At 48.5% G+C, this 20830-nt stretch overlaps 1 protein-coding gene across 6 annotated transcripts in view; it reads left to right on the top strand.

The window, feature by feature from the left end:
• Window positions 1-20830, top strand: part of EYA2 (EYA transcriptional coactivator and phosphatase 2) — a 273242-nt gene that overhangs the window by 146931 nt on the left and 105481 nt on the right. For all 6 annotated transcript variants that reach the window (XM_044262903.1, XM_044262904.1, XM_044262907.1 and 3 more), the window contains one exon: window positions 20750-20817. In XM_044262903.1, the coding sequence (XP_044118838.1) occupies window positions 20750-20817 (68 nt within the window). The remainder of the gene's footprint in view (window positions 1-20749; window positions 20818-20830) is intronic.

The raw sequence follows: 20830 nt of genomic DNA, 5'->3' as shown, positions 1-20830 counted from the left end.
CAGCCACCGTGGCTGTCATAGGAAGCAGCGTGCAGATCAGTCAGCTGTGGGCTGCCCACTGGAATTGCCATCCCTGTCTGGGTACAGATGTCCAGTGTGTGGGCTTGGATGGAGGGCTTGTGTTAGGGGTGGATTGGATCCAAGCCCTCCCAGCCAAGTGCAGAGTAAGTGCTGAGCTGCCTTTCCTGGACCAGTCCTTCATCTGCTCGGAACGCGTCATTAAGTGGCTGTAACCGCAACCAGCCCGGCGCGAGGCCAGCTCTGGGCTCGATTTGTCCCTCTAAAATGCGCCACCACTTAAGGGCTGACTGCTAAGATGAGTACAGGAGTTCAGCAGCTTGGGATGCTCCCGGGGCAAGTTCCAGCAGGTCTGAGCTGTGTCCAGGACGCAGCACAGGCTACTGTTGGAGCTGGCTTGTCAGTCACGGGCTGTGCAACCTTAAACATGCTACTTAACTTCTCTGAGCTTCAGATCCCTTATTTTTAAGAGGTCAGGATTGGAGATGGTGTCTGTCCCCCAGGTTACTATGAAGATAAAACTAAAATAAACTGGCGCAGCTTCTTCATTTTCTGTAAATTCATTCTGAGTGTTTGTCCAATGGCGTGATTCTTCTCTTTTCAAGTTTAAGTGCCATATTTGATTCCCTTGAATATCCACTTAGACTGTAAGATCCTTAAAGGCAGGGACCATGTCCTAGTCCCCATTGTTTCCCCAGTGAGTAACTGTAAAGCACGCGTGCATGAATGAGTGAAGAATGAGTGAATGATCCGAGGCTCCTGGGCAAGGGGCAGCAAACACCAGTATTCACAGACACGGGGCTGGTCACACAGTGAGGAACACGGGCTGAGCCAAAGAAAAATTAGGTGACCCCTGCTGTATTTTTCGGTCTTACTTTCATTAGAGACATGGGTATTGTGTCATTGTGCAATTGGTACCATAGCAAATTGCCACAGACTCAGTGGCTTTAACAATAAAATTCATTATCTTCTAGTATTGGAGGTCAGAATTCTAAACTCAAGGTGTTGGCAGGGCTGTGTTCCTTCTGGAGCTTCTAGGGAAGAAGCCGTCTTGTTGAAGCTGCCTGCGTCCTTTGGATCATGACCCTTCCTTCCATCTCTAAAGCCCATTACTGCAACCTCTGCTTCCAGGCCACGTCTCCTCTCTGATGTTGACCCGCCCGTCTCCCTCTTGTTAAGACCTTTGTGCTCACGTTAGGCTCACTTGGGTAGTACAGGATCATCTCCCCATCTCAAGAACCTTAACTTAGTCATCTCTGAAAAGTCCCTTTTGCCATGTAAAGTAACATGCAAGTTCTAGGGATTAAAATATAGACATTTGGGGGCCGTTATTCAGCTAACCACAGAGATACAGAAGCATTTTTTTATTTTTTAATCCTTTTAATTAATTGTTTAATTTGCTAGTTTGAACTCCACATTGGACATAGAAATTACTTTCTATTTTAAATATACAATCTTTAAAAATAAATAGAAATAAAGATATCAGACAAAGGATGATGGATATAACCTCAGTGTGGGGAGACAATAGGGAGGGGTGGAGAGTGTGGTCACATGGAGATTACATGCCTCCAAAAGGGGCAGCCACTAGTCACTTTGAGTGTCTGATTGTAGGTGAGAATGTAAGCCCAGTTTTCCAGAGCATCCCTCAATTTTTTCTTCAAATAGAAGCCCCAGATCTGGATTCTTATGTGAAATTATTAGATTTTATCAGTTTCTTTTTAAGATTTTATTTATTTATCTGAGAGAGAGAGCACGCATGCCAGCATGGGGAGGAGCAGAAGCAGAGGGATAAGCAGATTCTGAGCTGAGCACAGAGCCTGGCACAGGACTCGATCCCACAACCCTGAGATCATGACCTGAGCGGAAACTAGGAATCAGACGCTTTGACCAATTGAGCCACCCAAGTGCCCCGGGTGCCCCAATTTTACCAATTTTTAAAATATTATGCAGCAGGGACACCCGGGTCGCTCAGTAGGTTAAGCGACTGCCTTCAGCTCAAGACGTGATCCCAGGGTCCTGGAACTAGGTCCCGCATTGGACTCCCTGCTCAACAAGGAGCCTACTTCTCCTTCTGCCGTTCCCCTGCTGTGCTCTCTTTCAAATAAATAAATAAAATCATTTTTAAAAAATAAAATAAAACATTATGTAGCATTTTCCTGCAGATATTATGAATGCACCAGGTTGGGATGGTGCTGGAGGGGTCTGAGTTACTCTATGCATTTCACCCCATACAATAACGGAAGTGAGAGTAACAAGAATAATGTACCACTACCAATGGATGGCATCTGTCCCAAAGTTGCTGAGGACCAGATGCATTTTGAACATACGCGTATTAACTCATGTGATTCTCATAGTGACCTTGTGAGGTATGTGCTATTTTAATACCCATTTTATAGATGGAGAGAGTAAGGCACAGAGAGGTTAAGTAACTTGCATGAGGTCACATAGCCAGTAAGTAGCAGACTTAAATTCTGTCCATCAGAATCTGTTATTCTTTTTTAAAAACTCTTTAGGGGCACCTGGCTGGCTCGGTTGGGAGAGCATATGACTATCGATCTCAAGGTTGTGAGTTTGAACCCCGCATTGGACGTAGAGATTACTTTAAAATCTTCAAAAGTAAATAAAACTGTCTATTTTGTAAGAAGTTTAGATGTACAGAACAGTTGCCAAGATAGTACAGAGGGTTCTTAGCTTCCCCTACAACTTACAAAATCTCTGTCCAGTGTTCAAAACCAGGAAACAGACAATAGCTCTCTGCTCTGAGTGACAGACTTATCCAAAGACCACAAACATCCATTTTCTGTTCCCAGGGTCCAACCCAGCATGTCACATTGCATTTAGTGGTTGTGCCTCTTCTGTGACAGCCCCTCTGTCTTTCATGACCTTGACTCCTTGTTGAACACTAGTCGGGCATTTTGTCGAATGTCCCTGGCGACCTCAGTCTGTCTGGTGTTTTCTCGTGATTAGACTGAGCTTGTGTGTTTGGGGCTGGGAGACTGCACAGGCAATGCCTTATCTTCCTTGCATCTTACTAGGGGCTGCGTGGTGTTAGTCTGCCTTATTACTGGCCACATTGACCTTGATCAGCAGAGTCCCCACCCTATCACCCCTTGGTTTAAATGCTTTCCTTGTGTAGCAAGAGGAGAAAAGATAAAAACGTATGCTCCATAGGCCATGCCAGCAGGGCCTCATCTATCCCGTGGGCTGACCTCAGCCATACAGCGTGCTCTGGGAATGGGGGCACCCCACCGAGTTGGAAGATGGGCTCAAAAGCACCCACTGGTGATGGTGGGGGTGGGGAAGGGCAACACCCAAATTCTGGGCCTTTGGAGTTACTTTCAGCTACAGAGATTGGAAGAGCTGGCCGGAGAACGGGGAATAAATCCCGCAGAGATGAAAGCCGAGGTCCGCAGCTGCTGGGGCCATCAAATCTTTAAAAGCAACGTGAGGTTTTAGGGCAAGAAGTGAATTATGGCCGTGAGGACCAAGGACAAGACGGCTTTGATCTGAACGTGGAAGATATCTTAAGGGAAGCTGTGGCCTTTGCGTGTGTCATTCCCACATCCTCCCGGGGTACTTCAGATGGGCCGCTTGGAATTTACAGGTCTGCAGAAAGGGCCTCCCTGCTAATGGTAAACACTTGGAACAGGCAGCTTGGTGAGTGGAGGGGCGGAGCTGACATCCAGAGGGAAGGAGCCCCGCTGCCCCTGCAAAGGTACCTGAGAAGAACGGAGCGTTTTACGAGGCTCTTGGCCCATCCGTCGGGCAGATGGAGGATTTTTATCTTATGAGGCACTGGAGGATTGCCGTGGGAGGTCATTTCGGCAAGCACTTGACCTCTCTATTTGAAAAAAGTATCAATTTGGAGAAGGTTGTCTTTACTACCAGGAAACTTTAGACTAGAGGCTGTACCATGGCTTTTTAGGGCCCCCCTGTCACAAACCAGATGTTGGCTTCTGCTAGCCCCAGGGCGAGGCCCCAGCCTGCAGCCCACCTCTCCTTGCTGAGCCCTGGCTGCTGGGGAGCTGGGCAAGTGGGTCCCGCAGGGCTCCACACTGCGGTGTGGCCACAGTGCGTGTGGGAGGCTGGCCTCACAAACCACAACCAAAACAGCCCAGCGAGCCATCTGCCGCTGGGGAATCAGACCCCCGTGCAGCCGCACCAGCATCCGGGGTGCACTGGGAGTGAATGGAGGAGGAGAGGCATTTTCCACTCGGCTAAATCAAACACCCTCTGAAACTATTAATAAACCGTCCGGTGGGGTGGGAATTCGCCAGCAGAAAGGAGGCAGAAGAACACTGAGGTGAAAAACGATGGACCCCAGAGTCAGACAGCCCCAGGTTCAAATCCCAGCTGTGCCACTTGCAGTCTCGGAGTTGTAAGCTGCAAATTGCGTAACCTCTGTAAGCGTCAATCTTTCACGTCTTACAAATCTTTGCTCAAATCCAGAGCCTTCTGTGACCACCCATCAGTACCCGAGTTCCCTAGGTCCCACCAGATTCACATGTTTATTCCCTTTCAGCCCCTCCCCGCTACGACGTCAGCTCCGTGGGGCCAGTGTTTACCTCCTTAGTGCTTGGGAGAGGCCAGCACGTAGTAGGTGCTCAGTAAACATTGGCAGAATGATTTATAAGGGATCATAGGAGAGCCTCCTTGGCTCTGTTCCCCTTGTTGGGTGGGGGATAAACTAGGATAACCAGGGGAAGGACTTAGCAGAGTTCCTGACACAGTACGTGCTCCATAATCAGAAAACAACGATCCAGGTTGGTTCATTTGCTCTTTTAATTAATTCATTCAATATACAGTTATTCAATGTCTGTTAGATGCCAGCCCCTGTTCTAGAAGCTGGAAATAGTGCCAAGAACAAGACAGACATTCTTTTTGTTTGTTTTTCTCCAAAATTACCTTCAGAGAGCTGCCACGTGCTGCTGACTTTTCCAGAAACCAGGCACCAAGCAGTAAACAGAGACAAAGTCCCAGCTCACACGAGCTTATGTCCTAGTGAGAATAAGCCGAACAGTAAATGTGTTTTTAAATAAGGTGGTTCCAGGGGTGTGAATTCCAGCAAAAGGAAGCAGCTGCACCAGAGTGACTTATAAGGTGAGGCCGGAGTCGGGGGAGGCTGAGGAGCTGGCCTGCCCTGGAGTGGCCAGGGATGGTCACAGCTGAGCAGAGACCTGGCTGACCTGGGGCCACCAGCTGTGGGAGGGGTCAGGACTTCCAGCTCTGGTCCCCAGTCTGCCGCATCCGCATCACCTGGGAGAGGGTTAGTAATGCCGGTGACGGGATCCCCAGGGAGTTGTAGGGACATTAACCTTGGGGACATGCTGGTCTATGAGCAGGTATTGCAGGCAGGGGGACAAGTAAACACACACACGTCCTAAAATCTCCTGGTGGCCAGGTGGTTGGAAGGAGGCAAGGGGGGGGTGGCAGTGTCACAGAAACCCCGCACACTGGGTGGCCGAAAATGACAGGACGTATTCTCCTACAGTTCTGGAAGTCTGAAGTCCAGACTCCAGGCTTGGTTCCTTCTGGAGGCCCTGGGGGAGAATCTGTTCGTTGCCTCTTTCCCAGCTCCCGCTGGTTGTTGGCGGTCCTGGGCTTGGAGGCCCATCGCTTCCTCCAGCTTCACCCCGCGCACTTCCCTCTGCGTCTCCGTCCAGACTTTCCTCTTGGTACGAGGACTCCAGTCCCTACATGAGGTCCCACCCCGATCCAGTAGGACCTCATCGTAACTTGATGCCATCTGCTAAGACCCTGTTTCCAAATAGGTCACGTTCAAAGGTACTGGGGTGAGGACTTGAATCTATCTTTTTTTTTTTTATAAATTTTTTTGGTAAAGATTTGATTTCTTTATCTGACAGAAAGAAATCACGAGTAGGCAGAGAGACAGACAGAGGTGGGGGGGGTGGGAAGCAGGCTCTCTGCCGAGCAGAGAGCCCGATGCGAGAGACTCGATCCCAGGACCCTGGGATTATGACCTGAGCTAAAGGCAGAGGCTTAACCCATTGAGCCACCCAGGTGCCCCTTGAATCTATCTTTTGAGGCGGACACAGATCAACCCATAATAGGCCCGAAAGATCGGGCTCAGTGAGGTCAGAGAAGAGGCAAGTCACAGCAGGCCTGTGGACCCCGTGAAGGGAAGCCGAGGATGTTGTGACTGATGGGGAAAGAGCTCTGGGAGGCTGCGAGGACAGTGGACGGAGCCAGGGTCGGCGCAGATGCAGGAGAATCAGCGAGGAGGTGAGGTGGTCCCAGGGAAAGAAATGCTAGAGCCGTGGAGGTGGAGAAAGGGGGGCAGTCTTGCAGGGCTTTCAGGGACCCTGTGCACAGAAATCAGCGACGGTATTTAGGTGGGTGAGAGGGGGAGGGGCACCAGGGGTGAGGACTCAGTCCCGTCTCTTTTCCCAGCAGACATCTTTTTTGCACATCTGGGCAGTGAAAACTGGGTGTGTTATCTCTTCGGGGAGGAGGGCAGTCATGCGAATGCCTGGTGCTCTCCCCAGGGCCAAGTGGCCACAGCCCTCCGGCCTCTTGACCATACGACACCTGGCAATGTCCTCTCATTCGGGTCTACTTAGCTGAGATGCACGCCCCTGAAGCAATCTTTGTCGTCAGGGGAATGTGATGCACTGATTGGTCCAGGCTGTGTCACATACTCCGACCCTGCCAAATTTCCACCAGAGCAGGATAAGGTACATCTACCCCAGGGCCTTCCCTGGGCACTAGATCAGTGAAAATCTCTCTCCATCATCTATCACTAGTCCCAGAAGCTCTGATATTTATGGATTACCACTCCTGACAGTCTCTCCAGAGGAGATTCTTGGCGGTAAGAACCATGCACTTGGTCTTGGGATCCACTGTGACCCTCTGATCTGTTTCCACCCCACTAAGAGAAGTCACACAGTTGATCCTTCCCTGTATTGAATCAGATCATGTCACTCCTCTGCTGAAAACGCTCCATGTGAGGCTTCCTGCTGTATCAGAAATAATGCCAGTGCCTCACAGTGACCTCCCTGCAACCAAGCCCTGTTTGATTCAGCCCCTGAAGACCTCTCTGACCCTGTGACACATTCCACACCCCCATCTCTCCATTTCACGCCCACTGGCCTTCTTTGTACTCCTCATACCTCGGGGCCTTTTTATTTTACTCTTGCCCCCAACCTGAAATGCTCTTCCCCCAGATCTTCTGTGTGGCTAGCTCCTTCTGTCCATTTAGCTTCCGCTCGATTGCCACCTCCTCTAGGAAGCCCTCCAGCTCTATCAATCCTCTGCATAACTGCCGTGCACAAACAGCAACATTAAGTCTGGAGTGTGCTCTCGATTGCCACTTACTTTTCCCAGCTGGCGCCACGTGTTGGCTCTCTTTGCAGCCCAGCACATGTGAATCTGCACGTGGTTGCCTCTGCTCAGCAGCACTGTTCCCTTCTCGGCCCCTCTCCCCATCTCTGCCCCGACATCACTCCTGCTCGTGCGGCAGAGATGCAGTGACAGGCAGCCTATCTGAAACAGCATTCTCAGGAATGCGGATTGTTTTATTGCCAGTTAAATGTGCTTTACGCTACCTGTGAATGAGGCCATTGTGACATTTAGCAACTGATTTGATTAAACGCAGATGTGGGCTGGACTCCACGTGCAGCCAAGATGCAGGAAGACAGACTCCGGGTGCATATTTGGATTTTTTTTTTTTTTTTAAGATGGCAAAATAGACTAGATGACTCAGTGCCAGCAAATGGGCATGGATGCCTCCCTCCCCAGAATGTGTGGACCATGCATCCCTGTTGGTCTTGGAGCTCAAAGCTCAACCTCCATCTCCCCAAATCCTTTGTTTTCATCTGGAATCTTCTGTTTGGCCCTACCCAAATTGTTGTTCTGTTTTTTCAACCTTCCTCCAATGTCTTTATTCCCACAAATATTTTTTTTAATGGTAGATCAAAGGAATACTAGCTAACGTTGTTGACATCTTGATGGTGATTATTAACACATCAAGAATAATAATCCCAGCTACCATTTATGGAACATGGACTCTCCCTTTTATATGCCGTATCTTACAGAATCCTCATAATAAACCAAATAAATAAACCATTTAGTTCCATTTTACATATGGGGAAACTGAGGCTTAGCACTTTCAACCACTGTCCGTAGTCACCAGGGCAAATAATCAATTATGCGTGGATTCTCCATCGTCTCCCACACCTTCCAGGCCCCAAGATCCAAGAAGACAGGCCCTAGCTCTTTTCCAAAATAGAAATCGTAGCACACACTAGGCAGTCAGCAAATATTTATTGAACAAAAGAGTGACTGCCTGGATGAACACAGGAGGTCAAGGGCAAGGCCGAGCTAATCAGGTCAAGGCAGGGCTTGGCCTTCACCATGAGGTATTCTGGGCAAAGAAAAGAAACAGAGCCCCAAACCTGGGGAGATGTGGGATTTGTCCCTTTGTGGTCAAATGGGCTACAGATAGGGTGCCTGGCTGGGTGGGGCTCACTTCTGTCTGCCTACTTGTGGCTTTTCCATTTTACACATTACATGGCGATAACTTTTTCTATCACCCCTGGCTACACACCCAGTTCTTTTCACTGGCTGCCCTGGTGTGTTTTCAGCAGTTTTGAACACTGGCATCAGTAAGACTTCATTAAGATGAACAAGTACTTGTTTTTGAGTATGACGTGGACCCGGGACAGGTCCCTTGGCAGTGGGCAAAGAAATCATAAGGTGGATTCCAAAGCAAGTAGCATCGATGAGGGGCCGCTTTTCACTGGGATCATCCACAAGGCTTTCTTTGCGCTGCCGGGAGTGACACGTCAAGCCTGTGGTGACAGGGACATCGGGTTGGCTGGAGAACCGAGGCAGGCAGTGACCTGTGCTGTTTCCCAGAGCTGCTGGGAAGGCAGGGCCGCATGTTGGCTGGGCGCCACGGCTTCAGGGTCAGGCCGACCCGGGCTTGAACCCTGCTCTGCCACTTCCCACTAGGACCGACTTCCTAGGCTTGTGGTCTAGATGAAGCAAGACGCTGCTTGTACAATGACTAGCCCTGGGGAAGGAAGGGCTCCGTAAATGGAGGCCGTTCTTATTATTTTATTATTATTCATCTAAGTGCTAATGCCAGTAACTAAGATTTCCAAGGGCTTGGGTTCGCTTAAAGCTGAGCTTGGCCCAAGAGAAGAAGGAGAGGTTTTCATGGTGACTGTCACCATCTCCTTGGAAAGCAGAGGGAATCCAGAAGGCAACAAGCCCAAGAAGGATGTGCACAGTTACGGGTAATCAGAGAAATGTGAATTAAAGACAAAAAGGCAGATATCCTGTTAGTCCTATTAGAATAGCAACACTTATCTGTTGCTGTGGATGCAGGGGTGGGGGGCCATCAGCACTGCGGGGGGAGGGAGGCATGCTCCTGCAGCCAGGAGCTCTCGCCAGGCCCTTAGGGAGACCGGGTCTTAGGACAAGGGGACCCAGCTGTCCCACTTCTGGGGACACATCCCAAGGAGACACACACACAGGTCCACAGGGGATGGCCCAAGGGTGTTCGTGATGTCCTGGGTGGAGATGGAGGTGCACCAGGCAGATACCAAGAACGCACACAAAGGGCGGGCAGGGCAGTTGCCAGGACAACAGGGGAGCAGTGCCTCAGGCAACGGGGTCAGAGCCCAGGGACTTAGTGCCGGGCAAAAAAATGGGGAAACCGTATGGAATACAATGAAACGAAACAAACAGGATGAACTCACAACAACGTAGACGGGTCTTAAGAACTTCCTGATGAGTGAAAAAAACGAGAAATCATAGGAAATGTAACACAGAATTCACAAAAGTTACGTAGCTGCCCACAAAGCACTGGGCACACTTTTTCAGGAAAATATAGAAATGGTGGAACATGCCTCAGCCCTGCTAGAATTACTGCCTTTGAAGTGATAAGGAATGAAAGGAAACACATTTTTTTTTTTTAAAAAGAGAGGTCTTGGGTGTACTGGTGAGGAAAACGTGTCATGAACTTGAATTCACTTGACAATTAGTCCGCCTGCATTTTGCGGGATGGAGAAGGAGGGTGGGCTGGTGTCCACGACTGTCCACATGGGCTCCCTGACGCTGGTGGAGGCCCAGTTCCAGGGACATAGAGGATCCCTCTGTGTCTTGTCTAGCAGGTATAAATCTTGCACTGTAAGCTCGGGGAGGTAAAAAGTGGATCTGACTTTATTTTCAGCCTTTCAACATGATTTCTAGTTGGAGCTACCATTTCCCGGGGCCGGTGGCAAGTTTCATTGTAGTCTTTCAAGGCTTTCCCCAAATTCTCCGGAATTTTGGCCATGGGTCTGGCATCTCACCCCAAGCCAGTGTGTTACAGTGTCCCGGACTCCCCATCCTCCCTCACTGAGACCCAGGCTGCTGCCGACCTGTCCACTCTCTCAGTCTGTGGCTCCTTCTGTCTGGGGCTCTCCGTCACTGTGTCTTTGCCACACTGTGGGCACAGCAATGTTTCGTTGTTCTCTCCTCCTAGACCAGAGGTCACAAACTGGAAACCCACAGGCCACAGCCCCTGCAAATATGTTTTTATTTGTTTTGGGGTGGGTTTTTTTTTGGCCCCAACTAATTTATATTTGTTGCCTATATATAAACATTGGGAAATTTCATATATAAACCCAGATTTTTCACTCCTTTGGAAAAATCAGAAGCCTGGCTACATTAAATCACACTTCTGGGGATAGAGGTCAGTTAGAGCTGAGCAGCACTGTATCAGGAATGCTTTGAACTGCTAGTAACAAAAAGCCCAACTAATCTTGGCTTAACCCAGAATAACATTTATTGTGCATTTAGCAAGAAGTCTGACCCTAAGATTGGTTTGGTAGCTCATTTTTACCTTAAGGAGGAGAAGCCTGGGAGGAGAAGCCCCAGGTTCTTTTTCTCCTTCCAATCCTTCATCCTCAACGTGTGGGCCTTTTGCTTTTATATTTGTAGCCTCATGTCCCAGAATGGCTGCCGTAACTCCAGGCATTACATCTTTACATAATCTAGAGGAGGAGCTGGCAGGGGAACGAAAGAAAAGTCTTTCCCAGAAGCCCCTTCTTCTAGCTGGAACTAGATCCCCAGAACTGCAGGGGAAACTGGGAAAGCAAGAGAAGTCACTGCCAAGGAGAAAGGAACTGAGAATGCCTGTGGAGAACCAAGCAGTGTCTGCCACAAGCTGCTGCCCCCTTAAATAAAACTGTGCATCCCAAGGGCACCTGGCTGGCTCTGGCGGTGTAGCATATAACTCTTGATCTTGGGGTTGTAAAGTTTGAGCCCCACGTCAGGTGTGGAGATTAGTCAAAAATAAAATCTTTAAAAACAAAAAAACTGCACATTCCAGTTTGCCACAATCCCCACCACCCCCTATTGTTTCCCAACACTGATACTATGTGTCAGTTGCCATTTACCGCTGCACCAGTTCCTTCCCTCACCTTCCTCACCTCTTGGGCCTGGAATGTTCTGAGGGCTGCCTATCTCAGACTCAGTGCACACAGCCCCTTCCTGTGAAGGGGAGGCTTGCTACTTTCTCCATACCTGTGTGTGGGTACAGAGAATCCCTCTGCCTCGGGACTCCTTGCTCATTCTCGTTTTCTTCCCCTGCCCACCACCTTGCCTTCCCTCTTGCCCTACCCCATTTTTCTAGCCAGTGGCCTCTCCCATCCCCCCAAGAGAATCCTTCCTTTGGATTTCTTCCCCCCCCCCTTTGGATTTCTTAAGCCATTTTGCCTACATCAGTCTAATTCTCAGTTGGCCCACCAACTGGGGCCAGTATACAAACTCACTGGCCTATGATAACATAAGGACCGTACTGAGAGTAAGAGAGAGAAATTTCTCAGCAGTTAAAGACTAAATTCTGCTCCAGCTACCAGGCACACAATCCCTGGCGCATCTCAGCAGAGGAGGCAGAGCCGTTTGGGGGTATGGTATCACACAGTAAATTATGTGTGGCACAAGTTGTGTGCTAGTTAGGCAACCATGTCTTTGTCCTTCCCTGACAGTTTGAGAAGCATTAGCGTGCACCTCAAATCCTCCCTGACTCCAGGGCTTAAACATCAGAACACAAGAGCTGGGATAACTCATTTCTGCTCCTTCGTCTGCCCCACTGTGCATCCCGGCTCAGGTTACCCTGACATGCTTGCCCTCCTGCCTCATCCCCCAATGGCTTGGGATTGTGACTTGCGATTGTGTGGCAAGGAGTAGCAGGGGGAGGAAGGAACAGTGAAACCACATCATGCCCCTTGGAGCACTGTGGGAGCGCTTTCTCCGCAGGGAAGTTGGAGGGAAGTGTCCAGAAAGTGCGCACCTCTCAGCACGTCCCCTAGTATCTCTCCATTAAACATCCCCATATGGATATGGTTCCTGGTTGTCTCGTCTGCCTTGTAAAACCCCAGTAGCACATCAGGCGCTGGCTTCACGGGGAATTCTCCAGAATCGGGGCGGGTGCCACCGCTTTTGCATATTACCTCCGTGGTGGGGCTGACGGGGTGCGGGTGTCGCTCAGCAGGGAGGGCTCAGCATCTTGGGCCAGTGCAGTCAGCACGTTTGCTTCCCAGTTTACATGGAGCGCGTCCCCCAGCAGACTGGCCCTCCTGAGAGCAGTAATAAAGGCGGTGGGTCTTTGCGCACTGACAGCGGTTCAAAGATCCCAAATGCCACCTGTACTGTACGGGGGCCCCTGCACATGAGAGCTGTTCCGTGATCTCAGAAAGTGGCCCACTGTTGCCAGGGTGAGGCGGACCCAACTTGTCTCCCCCGCCCCGACCCCAACTCCGAAGAGCCTTCTGCAGGGAATCTCACAGCCTGGTCAGATGAAGCCGTGACCCTTCCAACAAAGGGGAAGGAGAAAATAGGAAGGGAACGTGAGGTTGGTGCCCAAGAGGTGGGGACAGGCGTGGTTCCCTGGTAGGTGAGCACAAGGAATCCCAGAGATGCCGATACCATCTCTTATCTCAAAGCCCGAGGAGCACCCAGGAGAATGGCAGAGGGAAAGGTCCTGAACTCTTGGGGCGGCTCCGTACCCCTCCTTTGTTGTTGCCTGGGAGGCCAGCTGTGGGACGCTGCTGGGGGGCAGTGGAAGCAGCAGCTTTGTTTTACTTTCAGAGGAGGTCAAAGTCACGTAATAGTAACCAGTTCAGAGTGCACAGGCGTCTAGTGCCTTCATTTTGCAAACATCACCTCTGTCCAGCTCCAAGATATTCTTATCACTCCAAAAGGAAAGCCTACCACCCACAAAACTCTCACTTCCACTTCAGCTCTGCCCCCAGCTCCCAGCAGCCACGAGTCTACTTCGGTCTCTGTGGATCACTCTCCGGGCCTCTCATATAAATGCAAATCAGACCATATGTGGTCTTTGACATCTAACTTTTTCCATTCAACTATGTTTCTGACTTCATCCACACTAACTTCATCCACATCCATATCTCAGGACTCCATTCCTTTTTACAGCTGAATAATGTTCCATTGTCTGCCTGTGCCACAGTCCATTTATCCATCCACCAGCCAATGGACACTGGGCATGGTCTGCCTTTTGGCTGTTGTGAATAGCACCGCAGGAACATTTGTGGACAACTTTTTGTCTGAACATCTGTTTTCAACTCTTTGGGGTGTGCACCCGGGACGGGGATTGCTGGGTCACTTGGTAATTCTGTGTGCACCTTTGGGAGGCATCAGCAAGCCTCCTTCCACAGCAGCTACACACCTTACACTCCTACCCGCAGTGTGCAAGCTTTCCGGTTTCACCACATCCTCGCCAGCACTTGCTTTTTCCACTTTGTGAGAGTTTGGGGGATTTTGTGGCCGACCAGGTAGACGCGTAAGAGTAGATGTCCAGCAGCTCAGACGCTGTTGGACAAGCCAGGGAATGTTCCAACACTGAGTTTTTGTGAACTACAGAATACTATCTACCTTGGAGGAAGGACAGCTGCATTGAACAAGTCCTGTGCATAACAACGTGCAATGCAGGGGGTGTCTATCCTTGGCCCCGGGCCCACCTCCAGGGGCTGGATCACCCAGGACTCCACATGTTCACTGTGGCGAAGGGTCAGGGGATTTTCCTTCATTTAGTGTAAAAGACAATAAAAATGAATCTCTAGAACTTGCATTCTGATTGGGGGCAATATCACCCCCAAAGGGAGCAGAAAATGTTTCTCCGAGTGGAGGCAAAAACACCTCACTCTTTTGCGTGACTCACAAATATACCTAGATACCAAAACAGATTATATATAATCGCGTAGAATTTCACGGGAGAAGGGGTTAAGTAGAAGAAAAATACCAAAAAGTACGGAACAATCATTAAAAAAAAAAGAGAGAGAGAAACAATGACATTTTTAAAAAGACACACCAATTACAAGTCCTGATTTTTTAGTGTCAGATTCAGCAGACAAGGGACATCCTACATGCCCTCTCCCGGTTTCTTTGCTCATCCAGAACACCTAGCGAGCAGGTCCCAACCCATAGTCCACAGCTCAGTAATGCTTTGTAATGCGTCACTGCATTTGGATCTGGAATCATCTTAAGTCTTCGTGTATTTATCCACTTGATTGCGTTCTGTCTCCTCCATGAATGTAAGCTTCAGCCCTTTCCGCCACATCCACAACCGTGCCTGACACCGTGATCCATTTCAGTAGGAACTGTATTGTTGATTATTTAAGTAACCTCTGCATCCAGCATGGGGCTCGAACTAGTGACTGTGAGATCAAGAGTCACAGCCTCTTCCAACTGAGCCAGCGGGGTGCCCCCGGAACTGCATTGTTGAATACATGGATGGATATCCACTTGAAAATCGTATCGCTGAGACAGTGGTTCTGGTCTGCAAATGCGTCAGGGGTCCAAGCTCCTTACATCTTCTTGATGCTCAGCCGTGTGATCCCAGATGACCCTATTTTACAAGCCCTGCCCCTGCCCTGTAAGGGCATACTCAGGAAAATGCACACATTAACTTATTACCCTCCCCTTGACTAGAACTCATCACATGGCCACACCCACCACACTGGGAAAAGTAGTATATATCAGGCATGTGCCCAGCTTAAAAGCAGAGACACTATTGACACGAGACAGAATGGGGTGAATGGATATTGGGGGTGGCCCTAGCAGGACTGCACCATCACTTTAGGAAAGGATGTTTTCCATATCTCACCCTTGCCTTCCCCAGTCCTCCTGTGGGCACTCCACAAGCCAGTTGGAGGCAAGAAGTCGGTGTTTAACATTCCAGCTCAAGATTGTCCATTTGGAAAACCCACATATTATGGCACAAGATTTCTGGGGCCACATGCCCCCGCCCTCCTGGGTCTTCAGGCAGGGGATGGCTGTCTCCCCCTGCAGAGGCTCTGGGAATGCCCTCCGCACACCACAGTTTGTTTGTGGTTGCAAACAAACAAGAGGCTGTTTGGGGGAAAGAATACCAAGGGGCCAGACTGTGACCTGTTTGTTTTCAAACCTGCTCAATGTTGTCATTCAGAAGATGGATGCAAAAGAAAAGAGAAATCAGAACAGAAAACACTGCAGCCAAGGCTCTTCCTAGGGCAGTGTGTTTCTAAGCTTTAGCAGGTAGGGTCACCATGGTAACCGTGACCCCAAAAATGATTTAGAATTGAATAGTCTGGGGCGCCTGGGTGGCTCAGTGGGTTAAGCCGCTGCCTTCGGCTCAGGTCATGATCTCAGGGTCCTGGGATCGAGTCCCACATCAGGCTCTCTGCTCAGCGGGGAGCCTGCTTCCTCCTCTCTCTCTCTGCCTGCCTCTCTGCCTACTTGTGATCTCTCTCTGTCAAATAAATAAATAAAATCTTAAAAAAAAAAAAAAGAATTGAATAGTCTGGCCTAGACCTTCTGCGGATGTGTCTGAATAGGCCACTGAGGACAGAAAGGGATCTCAGCGTGCCACGCTATTGTGGACAAATTCTGTGGGTTCTGGTTTTTGGACCAGGTATCATGGACACGCCGAGGTGTGGCCATGTTCCTGGTCCTTCCTCTCTTCACCTGGCTGACTCTAACTCAACCTACAGAGATTAGTGTAGGTGTCACTTCTCCCGGGAAAGCTTCCCTGGCCCCTCTACTCCCTGGCAGGCATTACAGAACCCGTCCCGGGGTCCAGCACAGAATCCTTCTCACCCTTGGGTATGGGAAGAGTTTATTTTGCAGATTTCACTTTGGAGCCATTTCAATATTTTAGGTAATTACAAAACACATCTGAAAACTCCTAAAATTTGATAGCAAACTTTTATAGACCTAACTGCATATTGAGTTGTTTGGCATAGCCATACAGAAAGGAGACTTAATTTACCCTTATTTTTACTTTTTTCTCTTTTCTTTCTCCCTCCTGATGTTCCAAGAGTCCTTTTTAAAATTTTCTGCCTGGGGGCACCTGGGTGGTTCAGTGGGTTAAAGCCTCTGCCTTGGCTCAGGTCGTGATCTCAGGGTCCTGAGATTGAGTCTCCAGGGACCTGGGATCAAGCCCCACATCGGACTCTCAGCGGGGAGCCTGCTTCCTCCTCTCTCTCTGTCTGCCTCTCTGCCTACTTGTGATCTCTGTCTGTCAAATAAGTAAATAAATTCTTTTAAAAAAAATTTTCCTGCCTGTTCTGAGAACTTCCTGTACTCACCTTCTCAGAGTATGTCTGCTGTGACAGATTTTCTTATTTTTCCTTCATTTAAGAATGTCTTGATTTTCCCTTTTCCCCTAAAGGATATTTTCTCTGGATGTAGGATTCTGGGTTGAGAAATGTGTCACTTCCTTCTGGCCAACAAAAATCAACAAGCTCGTTCTAAAGTTGATATGTAAATGCTAAGTTTATACATAGAAGCCAAAACAATCTTGAAAAAGAAGAACAAGGGGCACCTGGATGGCTCAGTGGGTTAAGCCTCTGCCTTCAGCTTGGGTCATGATCCCGGGGTCCTGGGATCGAGCCCCGTATCGGGCTCTCTGCTCAGCGAGGAGCCTGCCTCCCCCTCTCTCTCTGCCTCCCTCTCTGCCTGCTTGTGATCTCTGTCTGTCAAATAAATAAATAAAATCTTCAAAAAAGAAAAAGAAGAACAAAAGGAGAACTTATGCTATCTGATTTCAGAACTTACTATAAAGCTGCAGTAACCAGGTCGGGATGGAATTGGTATAGGCTAGATACATGGGTGGAACAGAGTCCAGAAATAAACCCTCACATTAACTGTCAACTAATTTTTGGCAAAGGTGTCAAGTAATTCAGTTAGGAAAAGGATAATCTTTTTACAGCAGTGCTGGAACAACCAGATATCCATATGCAAAAGATTCATTTAGACCCCCACCTCACACCACACACACAGAATTAACTTACATTAGATCACAGAGCTAGAACTGTAAAATTTCTAGAAGAAAACATAGGAAAGAATCTCACCTTGGATTAATCAGTAAAAGCAGAATCCATAAGGAGGATACCGATTTAAAAAAAAAAAGAGAGAGAGAGAGCTTCTGCTCTTCAAAAGACACCATAAAGAAAATGAAAGAACAAGCTATAGACTTGGAGGTGATATTTACACACCGTGTATCTGATAAAGGACTTGTGTCCAGAGCATATAAGAAATTCTTACAACAAAATTTTAAGAGGACATACTTTTTTTTTTCATGGGCAAAAGATGTGAATAGATCTTCATCTAAAAAGATACATGGGGGCGCCTGGGTAGCTCAGTGGGTTAAGCCGCTGCCTTCGGCTCAGGTCATGATCTCAGTGTCCTGGGATCGAGCCCCGCATCGGGCTCTCTGCTCAGCGGGGAGCCTGCTTCCCCTTCTCTCTCTGCCTCACTCTCTGCCTGCTTGTGATCTCTCTCTGTCAAATAAATAAATAAAATCTTAAAAAAAAAAAAGTAAAAAGATACATGAATGGCTGATAAGCACATGGAAAGATGCCCGACATGGTTAATCGTTGGACAAACACTACCTAAAACCACTACCTAAAAACACTACCTAAATACCACTGCATACCTACTGGAATGGCTATGATCAAAAAGACCAAAAATACCAAGTGCTGAAAAAAACGGAAGTCTCATACACTGCTAGTAGGTTCGTGAAATGGTACAGCCACTCAGAAGACACTTTGACTGTGTCTTTAAAAAGGAAAGCATACTCTTGCCACATGATTTCGCGCTCCTACTCCCTGGGATGTGCCCAAGGGGAATGAAAACATATATCCACACAAGGACTCATAGGAAATGTTTAGAGCTTCTTTCTTTGGAATAGCCCCAAGTTGGATGCAGTGCATCCCCACACTCGGTACAATTCAGCAATGAGAAGCAATGAACTGCTGGTCCACGGATGGGCTTCTGCAGCCTTATGCGGAAGGAGGAGGCCAGATACAAGTACATCTCTTCTGATCCCACTTCTGTGAAATTTCTAGAAAAGGCGAAACTCCAGAATCAGCAGTGGCTTAGCTGCCTGATGTGCCCAAGGGGAATGAGGGGCGGGAGTTGGGGGTGACTGCAGAGAGGCACAAGGGAACTTTGGGGGAGATGGAAATGTTCTAAACCGCACTGTGGTAACGGGCGCACAATTATACGGATTTACTTTAAAAAATCATCCAACTGACCCCAGTGGAGGAATTGTATAGTATATAAGTTATAACCCCCAAAAGAACAGTTTATAAAGCAGCAGCAACAGCAGCACAGAAGGTGTTGAAAACTCAAGTCAGACTGCCAGGTTCCCGCCCCAGCAGCTGTCATTTACTCTCTGTGCTCCCTTGGGCACGTCGCTTAACTTTTCTGGGTCTCAGTTTGTCCAGGAAGAGCTCAGAACAGCACCTGAAACACACAAGTTCACCACAGCTCTTCCTGCAACTGCCCTCTTCCCTCCCTGGGCTCCTGCCTCATTGGCCTTGCCTCTTTCACCTGCCAAGCGAATTTTTGCTTAGGATCTGTGCGCTCAGTATGCGTGAACACTCCTTTCCCAGGCTATGTCCATCGCTGGCACATGTCCACGCCAGTGTCACTTCGGAGAGGCCTTCCCTGACCACCCAGTCTTCAGTGACACCCTGTGCACCACTCACTCATTCATTCAGTAAATCACATTTTCTAGTACTAATAATAAAGAAACATTTTTACTCCCATTTTACAGATGTGGCAACTGAGGCTCAGAGGGCAGAAATCCTTTTGTGCATTTATTTAGTTTACCACCATTCAGTTTACTCATTTACCACCTCGCACCCCTTAGAATGGTTACTGTCAAAAAAAGAAGGAAAAGGAAGGGAGGGAGGAAGGGAGGAAAAGTTGACAAGGATGTGGAGAATTTGGATCCCTGTGCACTGTTGGTGGGAAGGTAAAATGATGGAATGCTGGAAACAACAGTAAGTGGTTCCTCAAAAAATTAAAAAGCAAATGATTATATCCAGTAATTCTACTTCTGGGTATCTACCCAAAAAGGCTTGAAAGCAGGGTCTAAAAGAACCATTTGTATCCCCATATTCATAACAGCATTATTCACGATAGCCAAAAATGGAAGCAATCCAAGTGTCCACCGACAGACAAATGAATAAACAAAATGTGGCATATGGTCCTAACTATGGTGCGCTGCTCAGTGGGTTAAACCTCTGCCTTCAGCTCAGGTCATGATCCCAGGGTCCTGGGATCGAGCCCCGCATCAAGCTCCCTGCACCACTACCCCTGCTTTTCCTCTCTCTCTGTGTCAAATTAATAAATAAAATCTTTTTTTTTAATATCGTATATGGGGGCTCCTGGGTGGCTCAGTGGGTTAAGCCTCTGCCTTCAGCTCAGGTCATGATCTCAGGGTCCTGGGATCGAGCCCCACATTGGGCTTTCTGTTCAGCGGGGAGCCTGCTTCCTCCTCTCTCTCTGCCTGCCTCTCTGCCTACTTGGGATCTCTCTCTCTCTGGCAAATGAATAAATAAAATCTTTTAAAATTTTTTTAAAAAAATTTTTTAAATGTAGTATATGGTACAATGGAATGTTATTCTGGCATCTGCTGCAATATGGACAAAACTCGAAGACGTGATGCTAAATGAAATAAGCCAATCACAAGAGGACAAGTACTACGTGATTCCGCTTATGCGCAGCTCCTAGAATAGTCCCATTCGTGGAGAAAGTAGAATGGTAGAGGCCCGGGGTGGAGGGAGGGGAGGGATGGGGAGTTATTATTTAATGGGGACACAACACAGTTTTGCAAGATGAAAAGAATTCTAGGTATGGAAGGCAGAGACGGTCACACAACACCACAAATGTACTGAACGTCACTCAACTGTGTGGTTGGAAATAGTTAAAACAGTTAGTTTTATGTCATGGATGCTTACCACAATCATCTTAAAGATGTTATTTATTTATTTAAGAGAGACAGCACAAGCAGGGCAGAGAGGGAGGAGCAGACTCCCCACTGAGCAGGGAGCCCAATGCTGGGCTCGATCCCAGGCCTCTAGGATCATGACCTGAGCCAAAGGCGGACACTTAGCCGACGGAGGCGCCCCGGCGTCCCACAATTTTTTTAAATAAATATTTTTGAAACGTAACTCTTGAGAACCAGAATCTTTATTGCATACACGATCTCATTTATTGCTCACCACAACCCTTGGATGGCAGAGTTACTTATTTTATTTCGTGACTTGACAGAACTGAGCAGCAGAGAGATTTGGTAACCTGGCAAGGTCACAGGTTTCATCCCAGGTTGTCAGCCCTCAAAGAGCCCACCTGTCTGCCGCATCTTTCTCCTCCACGTCCCTCTCTGACTGTAAGAAACCTCATCTGTACCCGTTCCTCCTTCCTGCAGGCACGGCGGGGATCTACCAAGGAGCAAATGGCCTGACCAATGCAGCCGGATTCGGAAGTGTGCACCAGGTAGACGTCGCTC

Source organism: Neovison vison, chromosome 8 (assembly GCF_020171115.1).
Source record: "Neovison vison isolate M4711 chromosome 8, ASM_NN_V1, whole genome shotgun sequence".
Taxonomy (NCBI): Eukaryota; Metazoa; Chordata; class Mammalia; order Carnivora; family Mustelidae; genus Neogale; species Neogale vison.
The sequence above is the reverse complement of the archived record's forward strand: the minus strand, read 5'-3'. Positions and strand labels throughout refer to the sequence as shown.